The sequence below is a fragment of the Mobula hypostoma genome, chromosome 11, assembly GCF_963921235.1.
Source record: "Mobula hypostoma chromosome 11, sMobHyp1.1, whole genome shotgun sequence".
Taxonomy (NCBI): Eukaryota; Metazoa; Chordata; class Chondrichthyes; order Myliobatiformes; family Myliobatidae; genus Mobula; species Mobula hypostoma.
In genome coordinates, this window is record NC_086107.1 from 51,050,017 (window position 1) to 51,074,715 (window position 24,699).

General features: G+C 39.7%; 1 protein-coding gene across 3 annotated transcripts in view; it reads left to right on the plus strand.

Annotated features, from left to right (window-relative positions):
* Positions 1 to 403: 403 nt before the first annotated feature.
* syt7a (synaptotagmin VIIa) overlaps positions 404 to 24,699 on the plus strand; it is a 572,706-nt gene continuing 548,410 nt past the window's right edge. The window contains exon 1 of one of the 3 annotated variants that reach the window (XM_063062024.1): positions 404 to 630. In XM_063062024.1, coding sequence (XP_062918094.1) covers positions 609 to 630 — 22 coding nt within the window. In that variant the 5' untranslated portion in view covers positions 404 to 608. The remainder of the gene's footprint in view (positions 631 to 24,699) is intronic. The other 2 variants (XM_063062025.1, XM_063062026.1) reach the window with 2 other exon arrangements.

A 24,699-nucleotide genomic window follows, 5' to 3' on the forward strand; every position in this document is an offset into this window, starting at 1 on the left:
GACTGGGAGAAGATGCTCCTCTTGTGATGAGTCTCAGAGGGATGAGTTCATTCAAAATGGAGATCTGGGCTTTAGGGTAAGAGAACACACGGACATGGGACTAATGCAAGGAAATGGCGTTTCGCTGGAAGACTTTGATGAATGACAAAGTAGGCTAGAAGAGCCGAATAGACTCCTCCTAACTCTGATACCCCTACCTCTCCTACTCATGGATGCATGTGTTTTATTTTGTTTTGTCTTCGAAAGACACGCGGGGAGAATGGAAAAAAAATTATAACGTGAGAGGAATTCTCGCCTGCCCACCTTTCCGCCGCCACTGCTTCCTGCCCCCCCCCCCCCCGTGCCGGTTGCCTGTGTCGCGTGCGCCGCCGCGCCGCCTCTCAGCGTGCACGCGCCCCGCTGGGAGTGGCGGCCACGCGCAGGCTGCCTCGGTGCTGTCAGTGCTTGGGAACGAGCCGGAGTCAGTAGAAGTGTTCGGCGGAGGCTTCTCCAGCCCGGTCCCTCTCGCTCGCCCGCCCGCCGCGTCGCTCAATAAAAATGCAACACGCCGCTTTCTGACTCCAGAAAGAAAATAATCCAAGGACACTTACTCCCGCAGAGAAATAAAAATGTTCAAGGACACTTCGAAAGGTAAGGAGAGAAAATTAAGTGTTTTTGTTAAAGCTTGCACTGATTTGCTTTGCATTTTGGTTAACAATGAAACTGGAATTTTCTTCTTTTCATCATTTTGTTGCTGCAGCTTTCTCCTCAGTCAACCTGTCGCGCTCCAAAGTCTGTCAGGTTCTCAGCTTCGCCAGACGCTTTTAAGATTATATTTTTGATCTGTGTTGTTTGCCCTCTGAAAAGAATCTTCCCGTTGTGTACGCTTTAATTCAGGAAGTTTAATGGAAAAAAATACCTAGGAGTGTCAGAACTGACGCTGCCTTAGACATCTCGGCATAAGCTTCGGACAGAGACATCGCAACATACAGTTAGTTTTTGATGATACAGAGGGGGGAAACACATTGTTAGTTAACGTGATGCTTCTGTTTGTTTTATGTCGCTCGGTGTGTGTGGACTTTTTAGTGTTGCCCATTGCTGTCAAGTGCCTATTGTCGTATGGGTCTCCGTCCTGTTCAGCAGGAACGAAGAGGTTTCGCAGTGAATTCTTGTCGAAATGTATTTGTGGCTGCATTTTAATTGATGCTTACATCCTATATGTTTATTTGTTAATGGTTATGATACAGATTTTTGCAAGTCAATTTATAAGCCGACAGTGTAAACCTCCTAATCTACCAGCCAGGTTCATACCCATCCTCCTCTTGACATCCTAAGTTGCTGCACAGCTTTAGTTGTAAGATCGGGGACGATATTTCCTTTTACCTCTGGGTTATAACCTACCAATCAAATGTAGCATAAGGGGTTAGAGTGAGCATCTTTTATCCTGGTTCCGCGAGGGAGGAGTGCAGAGAAGTTCTTGCTTTGGAGACTGTTGCCGCAATATATAATATTCTGTCCAATAGAAGTTCAAAAGGGATTTATACTCATCTTAATTGTCTGAGGGAATGTAATCTTTAGCAGTCGTGTACACCGCTCCCCTGCCCGTGTCACTGTAGATGTGATTATTTCACAGATATTCTGAACTGACTCTTTATAATAATGGCTTCGATTGCAAATGAGGAAAAGCAAGCCTAATGCAGACAGATCTATAATGAGAACTTGTTACCGGTTGGGTTGTCTTATCCAAACAAATGTATTGTTGATGAGCCGAGCGCAAGGTAGGGGTGTTTATCACCGCTTTCAGCGATGGGGTTAGTATTCAAATCGTCTCCAATACAATTAATAACATATACCTCGAAGGTGGCACTCTTAGCATTAACAACGAACAATATATGGTTCCCGTAAACCTCTCCCTCACACTGGTGCATCCTGGCGCCGACCCTTCATGTTTTACATGGTAGATGCAGCATTATTTAAAACAATTTTAAGTAGGTTGCCGAGACAGTCAAGATGGATTAGTGGAATTGCTCGGTAGGAGCCGCACACACACGCGTGCCTCAGAGGGCATTGATCTACAAACCGCGCCTCTCAGCCAATGTGCTTCCTGCAGCCGCCTCTCCCAGCAGGTTGGCTCCTTTCAATTTCAATTATTGCGAGGATTTCAGATAGATAATAGGTCCGTGCGTTGCTTGTTTAAAGCCGCAATTCCCACAATTAGTTCACCCCAGTTGCCTCGAGTCTTGAATAAAACGTGTTGATTTTACTAATTGCGGTGTGGAAAGGTGATGCAAGGTCTTGGGGGCCCGGACACCTGTTCCTTTGTTTGATCACCTGTTCAGTGCCCAGATCCCGCCGTGTGCCACCGCTTGTTGTGTTTGTGTATCATGTGTTCGATGGGGAACGGCTCTGTGCTCCATGTTATTATGTGCGTATGGATTCCTTTTTTTTGTGCAGCGGATAAATGAGGAAAAAGTACCTCCCCGACAAGCGAACACAAGATGAACGATTGAGAGCGGGAAGGGGGGAATTATGAGTTTGTCTTCCTGGGCTTGATGAGATTTCATTCAGCACACGTCCTTCAAGGACAGAGGACAGGTAGCCGGAGGGGGTATACACATCCCAGCTGTAGATTAGCATTTAGTCTTGTTCGACAGCCGATGAGGGTAAACCGCCTGGTTGTCTGACAGTTGACAGTCCCTTTTGTACAAAATGATTAGCGACCAGAGACCGGCGTAGTTTCTGGTTTAATATTGCATGCATTGACCTTCACCATGAAGGCTAATTCGCCAACAAGCGCAATTTCAATGCCCACTGCTGAACCAATTTTATATATACTAAGGCACATAGGAAAACTATAGTCTGCTGTAATATCACCCGCTCAAAGGTAGCAGGGAACGCCTCGGAGAAGATGGATGGGGATCACTTTCCAGTGAAAGCTTAAAAAAGATTTCTATGCAAATATACTTTGCTTTCTTCGAGTTTTAGTGTAACAGTTAAAGAGAAAAGGACTCCTTTTGTATTTCTGTGTTGGACTGGAGAGTAATAAGACAAGGGTTGCCGTTACTTCACGCCTCCTCCGTCAGATTTCGTCCTGTACTTTTTGTTTTGGCTGTGTAACACGTTAAGTCTATTAAAGTTGTATTATTACTAATATAATAACTACGCGGCCCATTTGTCCCCGTACATTTTATAAGAAGAAAGGAAAGTTATTGATTCAACCTGATGTGTAAATGTCATTGCTGATCTGTAACCTGCTGAATCACAGCAAGAATGCGAAGTATTTTGCGCGGGCTCTTTTGCAGCAAAAGCTTGTCTTCGGCTTTGATTTCGTTTTCTTTTTGTTTCTAGTCACCTGTTTGCGAGTCGTCTGTAGCGGCAACCCAGGTGTTGCTTTTCAATATCAGTATGTTGGATAATGTACTCCCAGCGGTTTTTTTTTTACCTTAACCTGTTGAAAAGCTGCAGAGACTGCATTTGTTGGATATTAACCCATTGTCCTGAAACTAGAATGAATGCGGATATTGCCATCACCGTGTTGACTTGGAAAATGTATTAACATATTGATCGAGAATTCGATGGAACAAATAAGACTTGCTTGTGATGTTTACACCCAAATCATTAAACCACACTTGCTTCAATTGCCTTTAATTTCTTCACTATCTTCCAACGCCGCAAGAAGAACGTGCAGGAACAACAAAGATTGGGGGTGAACTCTCAGAAGATTGCACAGGCTTTGCTTACCTGTCAACAACTGAAGTGAAAATTAACAACACACTGAGCTTGGTCAAGTGAACGAGCATTCCAAATATATGTTTATTATATATGTGACTCTTAACTGTTGCATATGTTAATCCATATACAGACTAAAATAGCTCAAAACTACCGACTATCTCAAACCATCTGTTAAAGTAAAATCATGTGACAGGTGCAGGCGTGAAGTCGCTGTGCTAGGTGTTGTTTTGACTAATGTACGTACTAGATACTGCAAAGGCAATGCAAGTAATGTATTGGCTCTCGTTTATGTTCATTTGAAAAATCTCAGGTTCCTTGGGTACACTTCATAATGCAAATGCACTTTACGGTCAGAGGACAGAGATTAAATGCTTCAAACAATTTTGGGCGTGCGTTGGTTGAACTTGTAAAGATGCACGTCAAGATCATGACTTGTGCTGGAAATATAAACAATAACTGGACAGTATTTCCCCACATTTTAAACCCATCTAGCCACGATGGAAGCATTTGCACAGATAAATTGCACAGAGTAAACTACCATAGCCCTGTAATTGTGTTGTCAATACACTGCGTTGATTCGTGAAAAAAAAATCTCATGATAGCATGCCTTAGAGCAACGTTCAAAAGAACACCAACTGGGAAAAGGAAATCTTTATTATAATTTCTGTCTGTTATTGCCCACCCCTTAGTGTTCTAGTCCTGGAAGTCTCAAATCCTTGTCAATGATGGTTTGTAAACAACTATTAAAATACACAACAGCGTGACTTAGTTTACTTGCTCTCCAATCTTACAGCAATGCTTCAAGTTCTACCAATGCATATTCTGCACGATCAGGTTTAGCCTATAATAGGCAGTCTCAGTTACCTTGAATTGAATTTCAGCTTCAGTACCTAATTCGCACAATATGCTAAGCATAGTGCAAAAGTGTTTTGAATGATATGGAACGGGCAGTGTAAATATACTTAGTAACTTTACCACTAAATTCTTTGTGACGAAGTGTTTTCTTTTAGATAACGCCTTTCTGCAGCTTACCTCACGTTAAGAAGTTGATATGTTTGGAATTCAAAGTCTAAACTTCCTTCACGCTATCCAGACAAATTAAATGTTGAACTTCAAACTCATTTAACAAAAAAAAAGGCATGTTTAAAGTACACTTATCTGACCTGTTCCCTGAATTATATTTGTGCATCAAATAAGTATAAATATTTCTATTGATAAAGGTATTCTTATTTTGTAATCCGGGTTGTTCCGAATGCAAGTTTTTTAACATGGGAAGGTTGCAGTACTGCCATGCTGCCACTAGATGTCAGAAACACGCGTGGGTTTTTAAAACTAGAGCCACCTGGTGGTTTCAGATGCACATTACACACCCCAAAAGGTACGTAACTGGGATTTTACGGTTTTGAGCATGCCTTCTGAGCTGTTTTTCAATTGTCACTTTCAATTGTCCCTTTAGATCTTTATAGGAAAGCAAATTAAATGGCTGGTCACTGACACAAAAGGTTCTGCAGATGCTGGAAATTTTGAGCAACATACACAAAGTGCTGGAGGAACTCATCAGGTCAGGCATCATCTAAGGAGGGAAGTGAATAGTTAGCCATTTTACTTCCCTCCTTTGATGCTGCCAGACCTGCTGAGCTCCTCTGGCATTTTGTGTGAGTTGCTTTGGATTTCCAGCTTCTACAGATTTAATCATGTTTGTCATAGATTCTTTCACTTTTTCAAAAGATGAAGTTTTTATTAGACACATGGCAAAATATTGAAAGTGAGCCAATCAAAACTATATTCCATAATCCAGTTGATTTTATTATTGGTACTGTTAGAAAAGAACAAAATGGATGCCACAATAATCTTTTAAGAACTTCCAAAGAATATACGTTTCAAGAAAGCATTATCTCAATGAAACATTATAGGCTGGATACATGAAAAACATTCCCCCGGCAGAGATATTCAAAACCCAGGGTCATTGTCTGATAATACAGGATTAGGGCCTGTAGAGGGTGATGAGAAATGTCTACACCCTGGTGGTGCCCTATTGCTGAATATAAGTCATGGAGTTATACAGCACGAAAACAACATCCATGCAGACTAACTCAATTTCCTTAGCTAGTCCCAGTTGCTGCCATTGAGCCCAAATCCCTCTGAACTCCATCCATGAATCTGTCCCAAAGACGTTAAGCATTGTAATTACATCCACCTCTACCTCTTTCTCTGGCAGCCTGTTCCATTTACTTCCCACTTGTCCATGGTTCCAGTAGTAGTGAAGAGTGCATGATCAATGATGGTTTCATATTGTGGAGTTTATTGCACCAGATGGCTATGTACACTTCATTGTTGCTAACCTAACAAAATAGTTTCTCAAGGCCCTACCCAAGACCATCTCTTCCCTTCTTGTTTATAAAACTCTCACTCCGTAATCCTGGAGGTCATAAATCTTCCCATGCAAAATGTTTCTGACTTTATATGCTTGCAGGCAGACTGCTGGAGTTAAATGCTTCCTCAACCCCACACTAATGCTTTAAGAAGTGTACTTGAACCATGTTTCCCTGTTATTGACCTGTTTCAGCCACATTATATTTAAGAAAATGGTACAATTCTGAATATAAAAGGGCACAATACAGTATCGGCACAGAGTGGGAATATGATACTGAGATAAATTGAATGTCCAAGTGGCTTTGAAGAACGGAATGGCCTAATCTTTTTCTATATAAGTATTATCACTATTCATTCATGTGTGATGATGATGACGTCGACTCAGACCTGAGAGGCCAGCGTCGGGCATTTTCATGCCTGACCAGGCGCAGTTTGAAAGGCTGTGTGGGGCGCCATTCCTCATGCAGACTTTTTGCAGTATTATTTTATGAGGCCGAGTTGCGAGCTCGACTTCAACCCGGCACAGATGGAGAGCGCGCACGGGGGCGGTCTGTCACTGGATCGAACTTGGGAACCTCCATTCTCGAGCCCGGTGCTGATCTCACTGCACCACCAGCTGACTTTACTCATGACTATGCATCAATAGATAAATCCTGGGGTAGAAAATGATGAAAGAAAGCTATCCCATAGTGCAATTTTGAAGAAAGCGGACTCTTGTTACATGATGGATTAAAGGTCAAATTTTCACTGACCTTTTGGAGAGCAGGAAGATGGGAGAAAAAGCAGATCGGTGCACAGACCTCTGGAATAAGAACCTTCTATAGTGCCTTTCAGTGTCATACAAAGGGGAGCTCTGGCTTTGGCACCGGCAGCCGAGATCAGATCGGACCCTGGGCGTAAAAACACACTTTATGACAATGCAGTGGGGTTTGTCAACATCTAAGAAAAAGGAATGCTGAGTTGTTTTGAATGTGATTCACTCCCGCCCCCATCATCAAAAAGACGCTTAAACCACTTAAGATGCTGTTACTAATATTCCTGATCTTGATTTTGGTTTTCCCCACTTTTAGACTACTCATTTTCCTCTTGCAAAAGTTATTATGCGCAATAAAAACAAAATAAGATTGATATATCATCAGGCAGTAGTGGGGAATTACATTTTCCACACATAGTTAGCACACTAATTGCAACAGTTTGGAGAATGTGCATGTTGAAAGCAACAATAAAAATGAGACTATTTTCAAGAAAAAAAGTTTGATATTCGTTGTAAGAGCAATAGCCACACCTGACAGTGCACACATGTTCTTTATGCCATGATTGTCATGAACCCAGTTTGAGACATTCAGCTCTAGTACACTCCACATCTGGTAGCAAGCACAAACAAATCACAAGGAGTTTGACAAAACTTGTTTGGAAAGATACAGAGTTCTAAAAAAGGTGTATGAACTCCAGCTGCTCAAATAAAGAACAGCATTTGTCTCAATTTCTTTCAGAGATTGTGTTTTAGTCGGTGAGAAATGCAAGTGTTTCTCATAACCCAGTCAAGAGATTACGTTATTAAAATCTCATCTGGTGCAGTAATACCAATAGTATAGTTGGGGTGGCATGGTAGGGTGGTATTTTGGACAACACTGCACAGTCCAGGTGACCCAGGTTCAATTCCTGCCTCTGCCTGCCAGGAGTTTGTCCATTTTCCTTGCGGCCGCATGGGTTTCCTCCAGGTGCTCCAGTTTCCTCCCTCAGTCCAAAGACCTACCGGTTGGTAGGTTAATTGATTATGCTAAATTGCCCCATATTTAGGCTCAGATTAAATCGCGGGATTGCTGAGCTCTGCGACTTAAAGTGCCAGAAGGCTAAGCGCTGTATCTCAATAAACAAATATAAAGTATATTTTGTAGCTGTGTTCTTTTCATTTTAAGGCAAGTGACAATGCAAGAATGGGTGATGGGGAAGATGTAAGACTGGAAGTCATGAGCTCAGTAGGGGGTTGAAGGAAGACCATGCAGAATTAAAACCTAACATGTAAATAATCAGAATCAAGTTTATTATCACTGACACATGTAATAAAAATTTGCTGATTTGTGGAAGCAGTGCAGTGCAACACAAAAATTACTACTGGTTACCATAAAAATAAATAAGGATAATGAGGTAAAGTTCATGGATTCATGGACAGTTCATAAATCTGATTGCAGAGGGGAAGAAGCTGTTCCTAGAGTAATGTTGAGTGTGAGTCTTCAGGTTCCTGTGCCTCCTCCCTGATGTTAGCAATGAGAAAAGGGTATGTCCCGGGTGGTGAGGGTCCTTAATTATGGATGTTGCCTTCTTGAGGCACTGCCTTCTGAAGATGCCCTTAATAGTGGGGAGAGTTGAGCCCATGATGAAGATGGCCAATTCTCCAATTCTTGGCAGCCTCTTTCGATCCTGTGTATTGGTGTCTCCATGGTAGGTGGTGATGCCACCAGTCAGAATGCTCTCCACCAGATATCTGTAGAAATTTGCTAGAGGCATACCACATCTCCTCAAACTTGTAATGAGACAGGGATGTAGGCATACCTTCTGAGCAGAATACTTCATTGGTTAGGTTGTCCACATTTGGAATGGCAATAACTTCCTCAGAAGGAGCAGAACTATTAGGTATTGCAGTTGTAAGTTCCTGTTTTCACCATGCTTTGGTTTTACAAATCACACAGCTTCCCCTTGAACATGTGGAACAGTTGAAAGCAAATTCATGTTTTGCAGCAAAAGCTTTTGTCCAAGCACGATAGTTCTGCCTGAAACAATGGAAATTCTGTGCCAAAACTTGGAGTTTAGATTTTTTGAGCAGAATGTATATTATTCCATCTTTTCAAAGGTTCTGTGTGCTTTAATGACACATTACAATATTTGATAAAATAGCAAGCTGCTTACGATTCTGTGAGGTGTGTATGGAACTCTAACAGATGTACAGTACAGCAAGTTTTCTCTCTAAATGCCATACTACATCTCTTAGTGCATGGAATTCTGATTGTTTATGGTTCACTGATCAGCAGACAGTGACAGTACAGGCAAACCTCCCCACAGGTTATTGCATCTCCAGTGTTTTTCACAGTATTCTCAAAGATCAGTGCCTCCAGGCAAAATATTAGCATCTTTATTTCTTCAGCTGGGGCAAATCCCTGTTTTTATTCTGTTTCATTTCAGATTTCCAGCTTTTTGGATTCTTACAACATGATAGAAATTTATTATCTTTTAGAAATCTCAATGTTCAATTTAAAAAACATAAGATTTGGGTTCAATGAAGTTTTGTGATTGAAGGAATACTTTTTTTGCCAATTGAATAACGTGTGTTAATTTAATGAATACACACAAAATGCTGGAGGAACTCAGCAGGCCATGCAGCACCTATGAGAAAAAAGTGCAGTCGGCGTTTCGGGCTGAGACCCTTTGGCAGAACCCTCGATCCTAAACATCAACTGTACTTTTTAACATAGATGCTGCCTGGCCTGCTGAGTTCCTCCAGCACTTGGTGTGTTTTGCTTGGATTTCCAGCATCTGCAGATTCTCCCTTGTTTGTAAGTTAATTTAATGGAAGTTTTTATATTGAGATGATACTTGTAAGTCCTACAAGTCCTACTCTGCAAAACTGTACATTGACAAAAAGAGGCACCATCTCATAGAAAAGGTAATTAGAGATCCCAGTGAGGTAGAAATGTTTGAAAGCATACTCGAGATTTAGGCCAAGAAATTGCATGGCTACATCCTAATGGTATTAAAACTAATGTCTCCCAATGAAGGCTCTTGACTGTTTATTTATTTCCTTAGATACTGCATGACCTGCTGAGTTCCTCCAGTATTTTCTGTGTGTTGCTTTGGATTTCCAGCTTCTTAAGAATCGCTTGTTTATTAAAATGAATGATATTTTATGGAAGTTCCATGAACATGGGTAACCATGATTTGCAAGGATTTCAGAACTGCATTGTGAAGTAATGTTCTGCGTCATTCGCGGTGCACATACTGTAGGATCTCCTGCACACCTGGCACTTCTTCTTGGACAGTCCTTTGGTGTGAATGACTTGTTTCCGCTCCAGTTTTGTGAGCTCTGAGATAGCTAATTAGGCCAGTGTGTGAACTGTATTCTTCCACAGTTGTGGCAGCAGGTGCTTGATAGGAAAGGATGTGGGTATTGGAAATAGTACAAACTTTCCACTGCTCATCCTGGGTCTCCTTGTGCTCTGATTCATGGACTTGAATAGCATTCAACATGGCATCGAGTTCAAAGTAAATTTATTAGCAAAGTACAAATATGTTACCTTGACACTCATTTTCTTGCAGGCATTTACAGGAAATAAAATAATAAATCAATAGTTTCAATTTAATATCAGTGAAATGTATACAATATACATCCTGAAATTCTTGTTCTTCACAGACATCCATGAAAACAGAAGAGTGCCCCAAAGAATCTGACAGTAAAAATGTTAGAATCTCAAAGCCCTCCTCTACTGTCCCTCCCACACACAAGCAGAGCAAAGCAAGATCATACCCCTTCCCTACTCACTTCAGCAAAAAAGCATCAGTACCCCCCACCCACCAGGCATGCAATAGCAAAGCCCCCAAGAAAGACCATGATCTGCAGTATAACAAAAACTAATCGTTCACCCGACAATTCGACATACCACAGGCTCACTCTCTCTCTGCCCCCCTAATAAAGGGGCAGAAAGTTGTTCTCTTGTCACAGCGAGAGGGAACACTTAACAAAACAACTCGCAATTTGCAATGATAAAGTCTGTTGTGTCACTTTTTGTTACAAGTTCTCCGACTTGAGAATCGGCAACAAACTCTCTCCCATCAACGAGAAAGAGAGAGAGTGTGAGCAATTCGCTGAGTACAGAGCTCCTGACAGCTGAGTCACTGTCCTCCATGTTCCATTTCCTGCCACGACACTTCAGTCGGCTGCACCAGCATAGAATCAGCTCATCCACAGGGCAGCAAAGCCTCGGAACTCTGAAGGTGTGCTCGTCTTCTAGGCCGTGTCTTTGGGATTTCAAAAAGTGGTGGTCATAAGCCCCTGGGAGCCGGTCCCACCACCGCAAAGAACCAAAGTTTGAGTGTAACTCCAGGTCAGGATCTCCAACAGAAACCCATCCACCCTGAAAAGAAAAAAAGAGAGATACCAAAATTAGAAATTAACCTGTTTCTACATATGAGCTCAAAGGAGTTGCTGTTAAGTGCTGTTAAATACAACAGATTTTTCAAAAAAAACTATAAACAGATAAAAACAACCAATCTGCAAAAGAAGTCAGACTGTGCCAATAAAGAAACAGTGAGAACATGAGTTACAAAGAGTCCTTGAAAGAGGGTCTGTAAGTTGAGAACCTCATGTGGTCATAGGCCAAAAATTCATTCCCCATTACACTTCTTTGAAGAGGCTTTGAGCATGTTCTAGAATCTCTTTCTCTGTTTATTTGATGATTTCTTTCTATGCCAGGACTTAGAATATTTCATTTGTTTTGTGTATCTGTTCTGTGGTGTGCTTAATACGAACCAAGTGTCTACAACTTCATCAATCTCAGTGAAGGCCAGTGTCAAAGAAGGCTATAACATTGTTATAATCTTTTCTCAACCTTTCTTGTCACAATGTTGCCCCTTGACTCCAATAAACTTTCCAAGGTGAGTGAAGCATATCTTCAAAGCTACTGAAAAATATTCAACCTGTGATGTCTGCACTGCCAAGCCAAGGTCGCCTGAGCTTCGACTGTATGTTTGAGCTGCAGTAGGCAGATGACACTGTTGTTTGCACGTTCAGAGACTGAGCTCCAAGCTAGTTCACTGAGGTATATGAGAGGATTAGCCTTCACTCGATATCCACAATACAGAAGTCCTCTACCAACCTTTATCAGCTGTGATCATGGTAATTAGCTCTTAAATGATATAATGCGATTCTATTTAGACCTTCACCTCTTGTTTATGGAATGGTTGCACCACTACTACTGGAATTCTCCCAGGACATTAGAGGATCTGAACTGGGTGATGAAGTACAATATCCACACAATGTGTCTTCTTTGTACAAGGGCTCAATGGGACTAGGGATTTTATCTAAAATGCTGAGAGTAATCATAATCTTGATTTATACGGGCAATGTATCCAGGCATGTGTGAGCCTGTATTTAATTTTCTCGGTGGGTTAGAGATCTCATTGAAGAAACGATGAAGTTGATCAACTGATCAAAAGCTATTCCTCATGAAGATTATGTCTCAAGTGCTAGCTTGGAATCCCACCCAGTGTTTAGGAGCCTCACATAAATCTTAATCTGTTTCCTGGTTTCATTCTTAGAAATACTTGTGCAGTATATCCATCCCTCCATGCCAATCTATCCAGCAACAAGAAATTTCACCCACCTACCTTCTTTTAGCTATCTGTAAACTAGGTTTTGTGTGGTTAATTTCTTTACTCTGCAATGACCTGTATTTTACATCATTAGTTAGACTATAAAATGGAAAGCAAGTTCTGTGATACACATAGAAGAACATAGGAGAAATCCAGAAGATACTGGCACTGACGCATTCATCCTTCTCCATCAGGTGAACAAAAGCAGAATGCTGGAAAAACTCAGGGGATCAAGCAGCATCAGTAGAGGCAAAAGCTGTACTTTTACTGTACAAAAGTGTTTCTGGTCAAGACCCTACATTGGTCTTTTTGCCATTTATCCACTTAACTGCTGAGTTCTTTCACCTTTCTGCATATGTTCTAGTCCCTTCTGTCTTCATCCTTCACAGGATGATTTCTGTGTCATTCTCCAACATGATCTTCCTGAATAGATGAATGGGTGAATGCACAGTTTTCTTTAAAAAAAATGGAAAAGGTTGCATTTCTGTTATGTGAGATATGAGGGAGCTTTTAATGGCCTATGAAAGTGGAATTACTAATTAACTACCACTCTGGCCCTAATTTGTTTCATATGTATAGGTTGTCATCTATTGGGCAATGATGTGAAATTCTGTGTTTTCTGAAGTTTGTCTGATACTTCTGTTTTACTTTAATTTTCTGTGAGAATTCTGTACTTTTAATCCCTGCCCTACAAAATGTTTAACTTTGAAGTTGGTGAAAAGTCTTCATGTCAATGGCTGCTCAGCATTTCTAATATGACCACTACTGCTGGACTTCATAAATTTTTAAAACTGGCTCCTTACTGACATTGACATTGGGAATGTGTGCTTGATCTTTGTGGGTAGCATTTTAATAGGTCAGCAACAGCCATTATTTGCACACTGACCACGAAACAATGTAGTGGTAATCAGGCTTTCAGTTGTCTTAATAGTTGATGTTCAACCAACTCCTTTCTCAATTTAAGCATTTTCTACTTCCTTCCCCTTGTTGTGTTTTCCCCCCAGAAAATGCTATTGTCCGAGCCTAATTAAGCAAACAAATCAATTATGTCTTGCTGAGGAGATCTTCATGTAACACTTCAGGCAATTAGTGTTACAGTTTTGCCTTATTTAAGTTCTTTTACTGTAAACAGTCAACTCTGCCTAACCCTAGCTGGAAACACATACAAGACATCTCTGCCCAGGCCCCAAATACAATATTCATGACTATAGCAAACACAAAGAATTCTGCAGATGCTGGAAATTCAAGCAACACACATCAAAGTTGCTGGTGAACGCAGCAGGCCAGGCAGCATCTCTAGGAAGAGGTACAGTCGACGTTTCGGGCCGAGACATTTTGTCAGGACTGACGAAGGGTCTCGGCCCGAAACATCGACTGTATCTCTTCCTAGAGATGCTGCCTGACCTGCTGCATTCACCAGCAACTTTGATGTGTGTTTCATGACGATAGATCCAGTTTGCCAAATGCTCTGGATTCACATTTCTTCTGTTCAAAGCTATACTGGGTCATTCCTAACCTTTATGTTTTATCCTGAAGTAAGCTTCCAATACACATTTCAATCATATCGCCAAGACTACTGATTTCCTCCACAGTAACAGCTTCTGTCCCTGGCACAGTTCGTCTACATTTTTTTGTAATTTCATCGGTTCCAATTGTTGGTCTTTGTTGCAACTTACGAAGTATATCCTTCATATACTGAAATCAAGATATACAGTACTGTAAAGGCCCACCAGCGCCTTTACTTCCTGAGAAAGCTAAAGAAATTTGGACTGACCCCTAAAACCCTCACTAATTTTTATAGATGCACTGTAGAAAGCATTCTTCTAGGGTGCATCACAACCTGGTATGGAAGTTGTCCTGTCCAAGACCGGAAGAAGCTGCAGAAGATCATGAACACAGCCCAACACATCACAGAAACCAATCTTCCGTCCTTGGACTCACTTTATACCGCATGCTGTCGGAGCAGTGCTGCCAGGATAATCAAGGACACGACCCACCCAGCCAACACAGTTTTCGTCCCTCTTCCCTCCGGAAGAAGGCTCAGGAGCTTGAAGACTCGTATGGCCAAATTTGGGAACAGCTTCTTTCCAACTGTGATAAGACTGCTGAACAGATCCTGACCCGGACCTGGGCCATACCCTCCAAATATCTGGACCTGCCTCTCGGTTTTTTTTGCACTACCTTACTTTCCCTCTTCTATTTCCTATTTATGATTAATAATTTAAATTTTTAATATTTACTATCGATTTGTACTCCAGGAAGTGCGAAGTGCAGAATCAAATATCACTGATGATTCTACGCTCTAGTATCAGTTGTTTGGCAACAATAAAGTATATAATTTTATAACTTAAATAATGCTTCCCCTGTGTATTTTGACTTACACTTATTCAAATATCAGAATTTAAAATAAAAAAATTCAAGAAATTCTGCAAATTCTGAAAAAGTTGAGCAACAGAATGCTAGAGAAACTCAATATGTTAAAATCATTGATGGAAGGAAATGAACTATTGTCATTTTGAGCCAAGACCCTTTATCAGGATTGGGTCCTGTTTTAAAATAAAAATTATCTTCATATCCTCCCTCTACTTTTTTTGCAGTTATACAATTCAAGATCTCCAGCTTCCTAAAATTCTGACTTTCATGAACATCACATTTTTATTGGCCCACATTTGGCCATATATTTACCTATTTAGGGATCTGAAAAATCTCCGAAATTCCAGTTCATAACCTTTCTAATTACTATTACTACATTTCAAGACTTAGCTTTTTTAACCAATCAGTTAGTCACCTGCTCTAATCTGCTGACTTGCTTGCGAAAGCTTATTTAAAGCTTCAAATAAGAATTTAAGCGTTTTACCACAATATGTGCACTATTACAAACACACAGTAACATTTTGCACTACTCATAAGATCATGTTTGGTTTTTTACCTCAGTGTTACTTTCTTGTACTAACTCCACATCTTTTGTTCCCATAATAACAAAAAATATATATCAACCTTTATAGTAAATATATTCAAATGAATTAGTCTGCACAGTTTTTTTGGGTAGAATATTTCAAAGATGTAGTACCTTCTACTAAAGAGATTTCTTCTTTTTTTATCTGTTCCAAGTCACTGACCCTTTAATTCAAGACCCTTTCTAGACACTCTATTGTGGAAAAATATAAACACTGCATCTACACTGTCATCCTTGGAAGAATTTTGTAGATCTCAATGGAATTGCCTCTTCTGAAAATCTAGAAGGCATGATCCCACTAAAGCTAATCTCTCTTCTTTGCACAAAGCTTTCTATCTGGTGAAACTTTCCTCTGTTGCTCTGTAAACCGATTATGGCTGGAACATGATGGCAGGACTCTGCATGGTTGGAGCATAATGTTTCTAGTTTTGCATGGAAATCCTTTCACAATTATATAATTTGTCTGCTTCATTGCATGCTGCACCATCGTGTTAATACCCAGTCATTCATGTATAAGGACACCACTACACCACACCCTTCACTCTCTCTCTACTTAATAAAACATTCTATGGATAACCACATTGTTTCCTATATTATATCCTATCCTTTTTGTCATTCACTTAACCTGTGCTTATCTCCCTGAAGTCTCTCTGGATCTTTTTTACAGCTGGTATTGTCACTTAGTTTAGTATCATCACAAAACCTGAATATGCTATTAACTAGTACCTTTATTTTTTTCCATCGCATAGTTGTTCTAAGTGTAGATTTTTGCCTTTCAAATAGATGTGCAGCTTACTTAGTATTCCATAGGGTGTGCATGACTGTATCTTCTTTTTAATGGACTCCTGGCACCCACCATTTCAGTCTTGATGGGTTTCTGTTTCTGCTCAAAATAGGTCATCTTCTTTCATCTTTGTTTTTAATGCAGTGAGGTGAGAGTAAGAAGAGAGTTCAACTTCAACAGAAATTCGATGAGAAATTTGGTTCCCATGTCTTTTTTTTATACAACTTTAAACATTTCTAGTGGACCCATATTAGGTACAGAATTTCTTCACACCCATAGTTGTTCTGGCTGATTGTCTATTCAGGATCAGAACGGATGGAAGGATTCAGAGTGATGTTTCCACGTCCAACTTTATGCCCCACCATATCAAATGGTAATTATATGTTTAGCCTATATTGCTAGTGAATGGGAGTTCATTATATCTGCATTTGTACATCTAACAAATATTTCATGATTCAAAGACACATGAAACCTCATATTGTGGAATCTGAAGCAGAAAGCGATCTGCTGAAAGAGCTCAGTGGGTTAAGGCACATTTGTGGAGGGAAAAACATGGTTGATGTTTTGGTTTAGGCTCTGCATCAGGACCAGAACCACAGCTGGAAATATCAGACATTCTTTTGCTTCCACTGATGCTACTTGACCTGCTGAGTCCTGCTAGCAGTTCTTTTATGTGTGTTTTATGATTCAGTTATTTTAATTTTTAAGTTTAAGAATTTGATATTGGAGGGGAAAATAGTTGTGGTTGGCAAAGGGAACGAAAGACAAAGGAGCATAACACTTGGACCATGTTTTTGTTCAAATCCTTTCCCAAAAGTTCTGTCTGAACTCATATCCCTGTCGGTTCTGATTATTCTTTTTTCTGTTATGTAACTAATTCCTTTAGGAAAGATGTGGCTCCATTGGCAGCTTTTTGCCAGCAAATCTCCTTTCCATATTTATTTTGTGTAGAAAATAATTCTTATATTTAAATCTCTTTATGAACAACGTAAACTTGCACACACTCATCACTATTATTAATGATTGGAACAATATACGTTTGTATTTCTATTGATCATTAATGAGGGGAAATGCTCTACCAGAGTAACTTTTAAATCCCTGTACAATACGTTACAGGATAAACATTAGGAATAGGAACAGTTGTAGTTAAAAATTAAGAAAAAATTGATCATCCTAATACAGAGGCTTGAACAGCCCAAGTCAAATGAGCTTATGAAACTCCGGTGGGAAATGCTGTGCTGGGTTCTGTGCTCTTATTCTGGGTTTGGTGGCTGCACCAGAAATGGGGCTGCAAGATTCTGACATGAGAAGTCAATAACGGAATATTGAGCCATCTCTGGTCAGTTATTGCAGTAGACCATTTTGGAAGAATGTGGCACCTTTGAAATAACAAATAGTGCTCTAACAATATAGAGTCATCACTGCACAATATAATGACCTAATTGTATGCCTTCATCACTGTAGTATAAGACCCTTGTTGCTGTCATTGGTGTACAATATAATGGTTTTATTGCACGTGTAATCCTTGGTACCAAGCCACTGGATGCTTAGATAAGTCAATTGGAGACTGTATTACAGGTTCCTGACCTTAGTATAGATTTTTTAAAGTTGAGATTTTATATATAAAGTGGCTGAACTGATTTTTTGTTCCTTTTTTGTATAAAGCCCCAAATGAATTTGGTCAACAAAACAGACTTTTTACAAGTTTTTTTTAAACACCGTATATATATAATAATTATACAGTAAAAGTAACCAATAATTGAAAATAATCAAGCTGAAATATTCATAGGCAGCTGTATTGGTAAGATGTATTTTTCTTGAAAATTTGTGGACTTGATTGCCATCAAAATAACAATGAGTAAAACAGCACCGTCTGATCTTAAAAATGCACATGCCACAACCAATTGATCTGTTGACGGGGCAGATGCGGTGTTAAATATGGAAATTGAAAAGTTATTATGAGATATCATTACTTCCTTATGAACTTCACAAAAAGCAACAATGCCACAACCAATTGATCTGTTGACGGGGCAGATGCGGGGTTAAATATGGAAATTGAAAAGTTATTATGAGATATCATTACTTCCTTATGAACTTCACAAAAAGCAACAACTTGCTGTTTGGAGGCCTCTTCAAATGTATTGAATAATGTGAAAATTGGATATAAAATAAACTTGTTACTCAAAATCTAGATTTGATCACTTTAGTCTAAGCACATTTCATCAATGCCGTGTGTTGATTACATCCCAGCAAAACTTTCTGACATAATAAGTCTAAGTATGGAGTCTCTGGCCTTGGGTTTTAGTTGTTTGAGATTTAAAACTTTTGCCAATGTCCCTGCCTTCTTTCTTAATTTAACCAAAGGCCATACTACCATCTAATTTCTTGTTTCTCTTTCTGTATGTAAATCAGCATTGAATTTGCCATTCTAAATTTCGTTTCCTTCTTCAGACTAGTATTGGTAATTTCAGAATCCTTTAATCTCTATGGTTAGACATACGGTTGCACCTTTTGCTTAATGGAGTACAATTTAAAAACGGTTTTGAAAAAATTCCTCCTAAAACCGAAACTAATCAGAACCTGTTGGAAATACCTTGTAGTGGCCTGGAGTTCATAAAACCAAATAAATTATCCTGCAGGAAAGAGACAGTAGATTTGCATATTGCATTTTAATATCTCACTATGTTTTAATGTCCTTTTGGTACAATATGAAATGTAATTAATTTTGAAAGACTATAGCCTATTTGTGCAAAGCATAAATGATAACAAGATAATCAGAGGTATTTCATTTGCCATCATGATGTTGATTAAAGGAAAAGCATTGGTTAGTATGTCCATCAAAGTGGAGGATGGAATTTCAGTTTACTATTGCCTCCAAAAGATTGTATCATCAAAGTTGTACTATAATGTCAGCTGGGATTATGTCCTCCTACCTGGAGGTTTACTGAGAATGCACAGCATGCTGACTGAACTAGAGAGATAAACTTGTAATTCCAGAGCATGCAGTTTGGAAAGAAGTGAATAAAAGCTGTCTACATAAATCTATACGCTATCCAGTCATGGCAGTTGACATATCTGAACAAATGACCAGTAAATGTAGTTTTCCTTATTTTATGCCATACAAAATTTTGCAAAATAAAGTAAAATAAAATTCCCTTTAATAAGTGTAATCTAGAAAGATACCTTATTTCATTAAATGGAAATTCATATGACCTTCAGCAAAATCAATTCTATTCCCTGTTTTAAAATGAATAACTGCCTTTACTATGTTCAAAAGATTTGAACCTTACCTTTGTTCTGTTAAATTTCAATGGATGCTCTACCATAACAGAATGCACTCAATAAATTATTCATATAAAAATGTGTGATACCTGCACGTCTCCAAAAGTATAAGGTTTGTCATTTTATCTTTTGCTTTTTTTGAAAGATGGCTTCATAATAGCAGTGTAAGTGCTGGTATACACATTGGAACAGATGTAAGATTTAATTAGCTGGGGCTTTAGGGCATAATTATTGTAGAAAATGAATGCAGTCCTCAAATTCATCTATATGGTCAATTTGCTGTTTCCATTTGAAGATCTTTTAAAAAGATAATCGATACAGCATCTCTGTTGATGGCAAATTAAACATATCAGTGAATGCTGCATCCCTTTTGAATAGTCTCTTCTAATTCATTCTTCTTTTTGAATTAATGCAACACCTAAATATGGCAGTGAGTTTTGTTCGCAGTAACTGAAACTGCACAGAACCACCCATAACCTCGGCAATTCTAAGTTTACTCTAGTTTCTTGTTTGTCAGCTGTGTACATTATTAGATTAAAGTCCACAAGAGTATTTAATGCCACTGTTGAAACATGCTTTTGTACTCCATTTTTGTTTTTAGTTAAATCTTCCCCCAACTGTAATTCTATTTTTTTGTGGTGGGAGGACAGTAGGCATTGATATCAGAAACCCTCTATAGTTCATACATCTTGAAAGGCCCACTTCCATCATCAAGAGAGTCATCAGACCAAATCTCAGTACTGTTTGTTTTATATGTTTGGGCAATTTGCTTTTTTCTGAATTTTTTTTGGTTTGTTTGCCTCTGCTAATATGTACACCACCTTGATTGATACAAGGCTCATCACAGCCATCCTTGTGGCGATAAGCCCTGTTGACTTTTGCCCTCATTGGTATTCTCCTCTATTAAATAAGTTAAAAAGCATGGGCCTCATGAACAAGGATTGAAGTTGAGTTTGAGCCATGTAAATTCTTCAATTTACATAAGATTGCAGCTTGACGTGCTGATTTAGCTTTATATATTCACCTATTTTAATTTTCCAATGCTATATTAAAAATATAATCTAAGAACACAAAAAGCTGTAAAATGCAAGTGATTTTTATTGCATCAATATGAGAAAAAAGAGAAAGCTGCATTTGGTTCCACAAGACTTCCATATGCCAACAGACAAATATCCTGACCAAAGTTTGCCAAAATAACTTGTTTAATCGGAAGGTGCTGTTTACAAAGCAGATGGTGAATCTGCCTGAGTTTATGTGTGCATCTAATTTTATTCAAAAATAGTAAGTGAGGCATCCTATGTGTCTCAGCTAGTTTCAGTAATCCTGAATTAAATACATTTTCTAAACACTATAGCTTGGGTGTGAATGATAATGACGTCAGTCCAACTAATGGATTAGCTTGTGAGTTTATGTGACCTTTGAGTTAAATATTTAATCTTTTCACACCTCTGTTGCAACAGTGCAGCATCTTTGTTTTTCTTCTGCCTGGTTTGGTTTATCACCTCACAATCCATCTGCCTTCTGCTTTTATTTTCTGCCACATGCATTTTATTTTCAGAGGCAGTTGACTTGCTTAAGAATATTCCTTTTGTATATTTCAACAGAGGATTGATGTGTGAATCTTATGGACCTGGTCATTTTGTTTGGAATTGGCCATCTGAAGTTGTGCCAAGGCAATGTGAATGTGGCTGTCCGTGGTTATGCTACCCCTTCTACCTATTTGTCTGGCAACACACATAACAACGCAGCAGACCAGGCAGCATCTATAGGAAGAGGTACAGTCGACATTTCAGGCCGAGACCCTTCGTCAAGACACTGCTGCTTGAAATTCCAGCATCTGCAGATTTCCTCGTGTTTACCTATTTGTCTACTTTCTTGCTAATGCTAACCAATTGCAAAGATGAAGTACGCAGCCAACTTAAGGAAGATTGTTTGCATTAATGTGCAGCACCATTTTGATGCAATGCATTCCTACTCAAAACTCCCCAGTCCCCCAAGATATACAACCATGAGCTTGAATTCTGCTTTTAAAGCATTTTCTCAGAACCATTTCAGCCAAGTCATCAAGCAAGTTATAACAAAATTTAAATTCTCTGCTGCAGGTAGAAGCATGACATAGAATGTTTTAAAAATGCTGGAAATGCTCAGCAATAAAGACCAAACCAAACTTTGTTTGGCATGTGATGAACTTCACCTGGAGGTTACTATGTTCAACAGTCTACAGGGATGTACCAGAGCCACAGAGGGGAAAAGACAACATCAGTGTTTACCTGAGAAAAGGAATGATAATGCAAGGCAACGGAGGTGATCATAGAACTGGAAAGGAGAAAGGAAGCCCCCCACCTTCTTTTTCTGGCTTCTGACCCCCTTTCTTTCCAATCCTGGTGACGGGCCTTGCCCCAAACCATTGACCATTTATTCCCCTCCAGACATCCCACCTTGCAAAAACTCATTTCAGGGAGGTCTCAACCGGAAGTCTCAATTTCATAGCAGTCTGTGTCAATGAATTTGTTAATTTTGCAAGACATCAGATTCACAAGTGTTTTGTGAGACAGCTGACTTCTGGATTCTGTCTTCATGTGCTATGTCCACAATAGCTGCTGTCTTGGTTGATGAGGAGGCATAGTTTTTTGCTATTTCTGAATCAGGAAACATTTTCCTGAATAGCTTGCCTGTGTGCTTACACACCTGGAATGGCAGGTTATGCTCATCATGAAAGATGTAAAGTACATCTCAGCTCTAGTGACCTTCTCTGTCAGACTTTGGTTTTCTGCTGGAAAGAACTGTGAAATACTTGAGCAGCCTTCCCTGCGCTTAGCCTCCCTGATACGTTGTGGTCCCTTAAAGAAATAAAAACATAAGGTGTATCCTTATTACAGGTGTGCGCTGCTTAACGTCCATTCGGAGAACGTCCGATCGCATATACGTCCGTTGTGTGTGTGTGTGTGTGTGTGTGTGTGTGTGTGTGTGTGTGTGTGTGTGTGTGTGTGTGTGTCTGTCTGTGTCTCTGTCTCTGTCTCTCTCTCTCTCTCACTCTCTCTCACACACTACCTGTAATAGTCGGGATCAGAACCTACTTTCTTACATCGAAATGGGGGATTTTAAATGAGTGATTTAGAAGGTCTGTATCTTCAAGTTCAAGTTTATTGTCATCTGGCTGATTGTCCACAAATGAAACAACCTCTGTCCGGACCACGATGCAGCCACAATACATATATCACGCACACCACATAAAACAATATATTACCGTATTATTTAATGAAGTGTAATTCAAAATGCATATAAAGTGCGCAGCACAGGTAAACAGTTCGCTGTCCTAATGACGAGACCTCGGTGGGGGCCGGGTATTTATTAAAATCGTTTTTTCTTCTGAAAAGGGCTGCGCTTAAACCCAGCCCATCACGGGCTTCGATGTACCTGTAAGTGGAAGTGTTTCAGGAAAAAACCCCAAAGAATTTGCTTGCTGTGAGCACATTTTTAAAGATGTCTTAGCAGACGATTTTGGAATTTCGCTCCAATTTAAACCCCGCTCTAATCCCCTTTAAGACGGCAACACGCCCCACCTGTATAGGACAGACTCGCGTAGTCAGGTTGTCACTGCCAGCCTTGGGAATTCCTTCACCAGGCTTTTGTACTTCATCACCGACAGTTGTCCGGATGATTTCAGCGTCATTACAGACGGCAGTAACTGAACTGATGGAATATGGAAGAGAGAGAGAGAGGTCAACTGTAAAACCCGCCCACAGAGAAAACTGATAGGTCTACTGAGCACAAAGAGAGATCAAGCAGGATTCATTCATTTCCTTTCTTTCTTTTTTTTTCCACTCCCTCTCCCTCTCTAAAAAATCTATTTCCAGGATATTGTATATAATTTGTGGGGATCAACGAGCCGCTATCGATGTACGGGAGCCGGGAGAGGTGGGATGTCTGCCCCTCTGCAGATGCTGTCTGATCTGCAGATTTCCTCCAGCATCTTGTGTTATTTAAGACCTGTGGATGGAGGAGGGAAGGCAAGGAATTAATAGATGTGCTCAATGGTCCTTCATCAGAGGTGGAAGATTTTCAGTGATGCAATTTATGTAATGTAGTGTGTTCAGTCAAAAGTTACATTTTCCCTATCATGGTACATTGTACAATTGCATGGTACATGCAATTTTGGGGCATTATCTTGCTTTTTTTTTCATTTGTAGGCACCAATTTGAAAATGCTGTGAAAAAAACACACTGTAATTGAAATCTGAAATAAAAGCAGAAAACTAAAACCCTCAGCAGGTCAGGCAGCATCCCTAGACTCAGTTCAAAGACTCCCTTTGTCAGAACTGGAGAACTGAGCAAATAAACCAGTTTAAGTTATGGCGAGAGTGGGGGAGGACTGGATAGTGTGAGGCCAGTGTTGCTGGGGTGATAAGAGATGTTGAGACCATCTGTTTGATGGGTTAATGAAGGTGATTAGAAAGTCAGAAAACAAATAAAGGTATACAAAAGCTGTGACATGCAACATTCACAGTGATATTCAGTGCAAAATCTGAGGCCATGACAATGCAAACAAGTCCCTCAGTTTGTGGAGAACAAATATGGAAACATTTCTCCATATAAATAACACGAATGAAGTAAAGGGTAATGATAAAAAAAAGTGCCTGATGTGAATATATGTCAACATGGAAAGATAACCTCAGCTAAAATTAGACCAGACACTCGTAAGATGGTCTTGTGTGCACTTGTGTGATAGCTGGGCTATTTCCATCTCTTCTCCAATCCTGGACACTGGAATTCTCAAACAGTTACTACATAGCTGCTCTGAAAGGACTGCAGCAACACACACAAAATGTTGGAGGAACTCAGCAAGCCAGGCACCATTTATGGAAAAGAGTAAAGAGTCAACAATTTGGGCTGATACCCTTCTTCAGAATCTTCACCCTTGTGTACTCTTCTCCATAGACGCTGTCTGGCCTGCTGAGTTCCGCTAGCATTTTGTATGTGTTGCTGCAGATTTCTTGTGTTTCTGAAAAATCTGCAATAGAGTTTTAATGTTTTTTTACCACAGAGTGAAGGTTCTTGTGTGCTTTTGTGGATGAAAATACTAAGATAAACTTACTGTGCAAAAAGCATATAATATTTGAATGGCTTTGAGTAATAGTGCCATCTGCAGAAGTGACCTATGAAAATCAAAAGAGATTTTTGGAAAAAAACTGATTTGGCCTAAACAGCATATTAGTGTAAACACAAGCTAT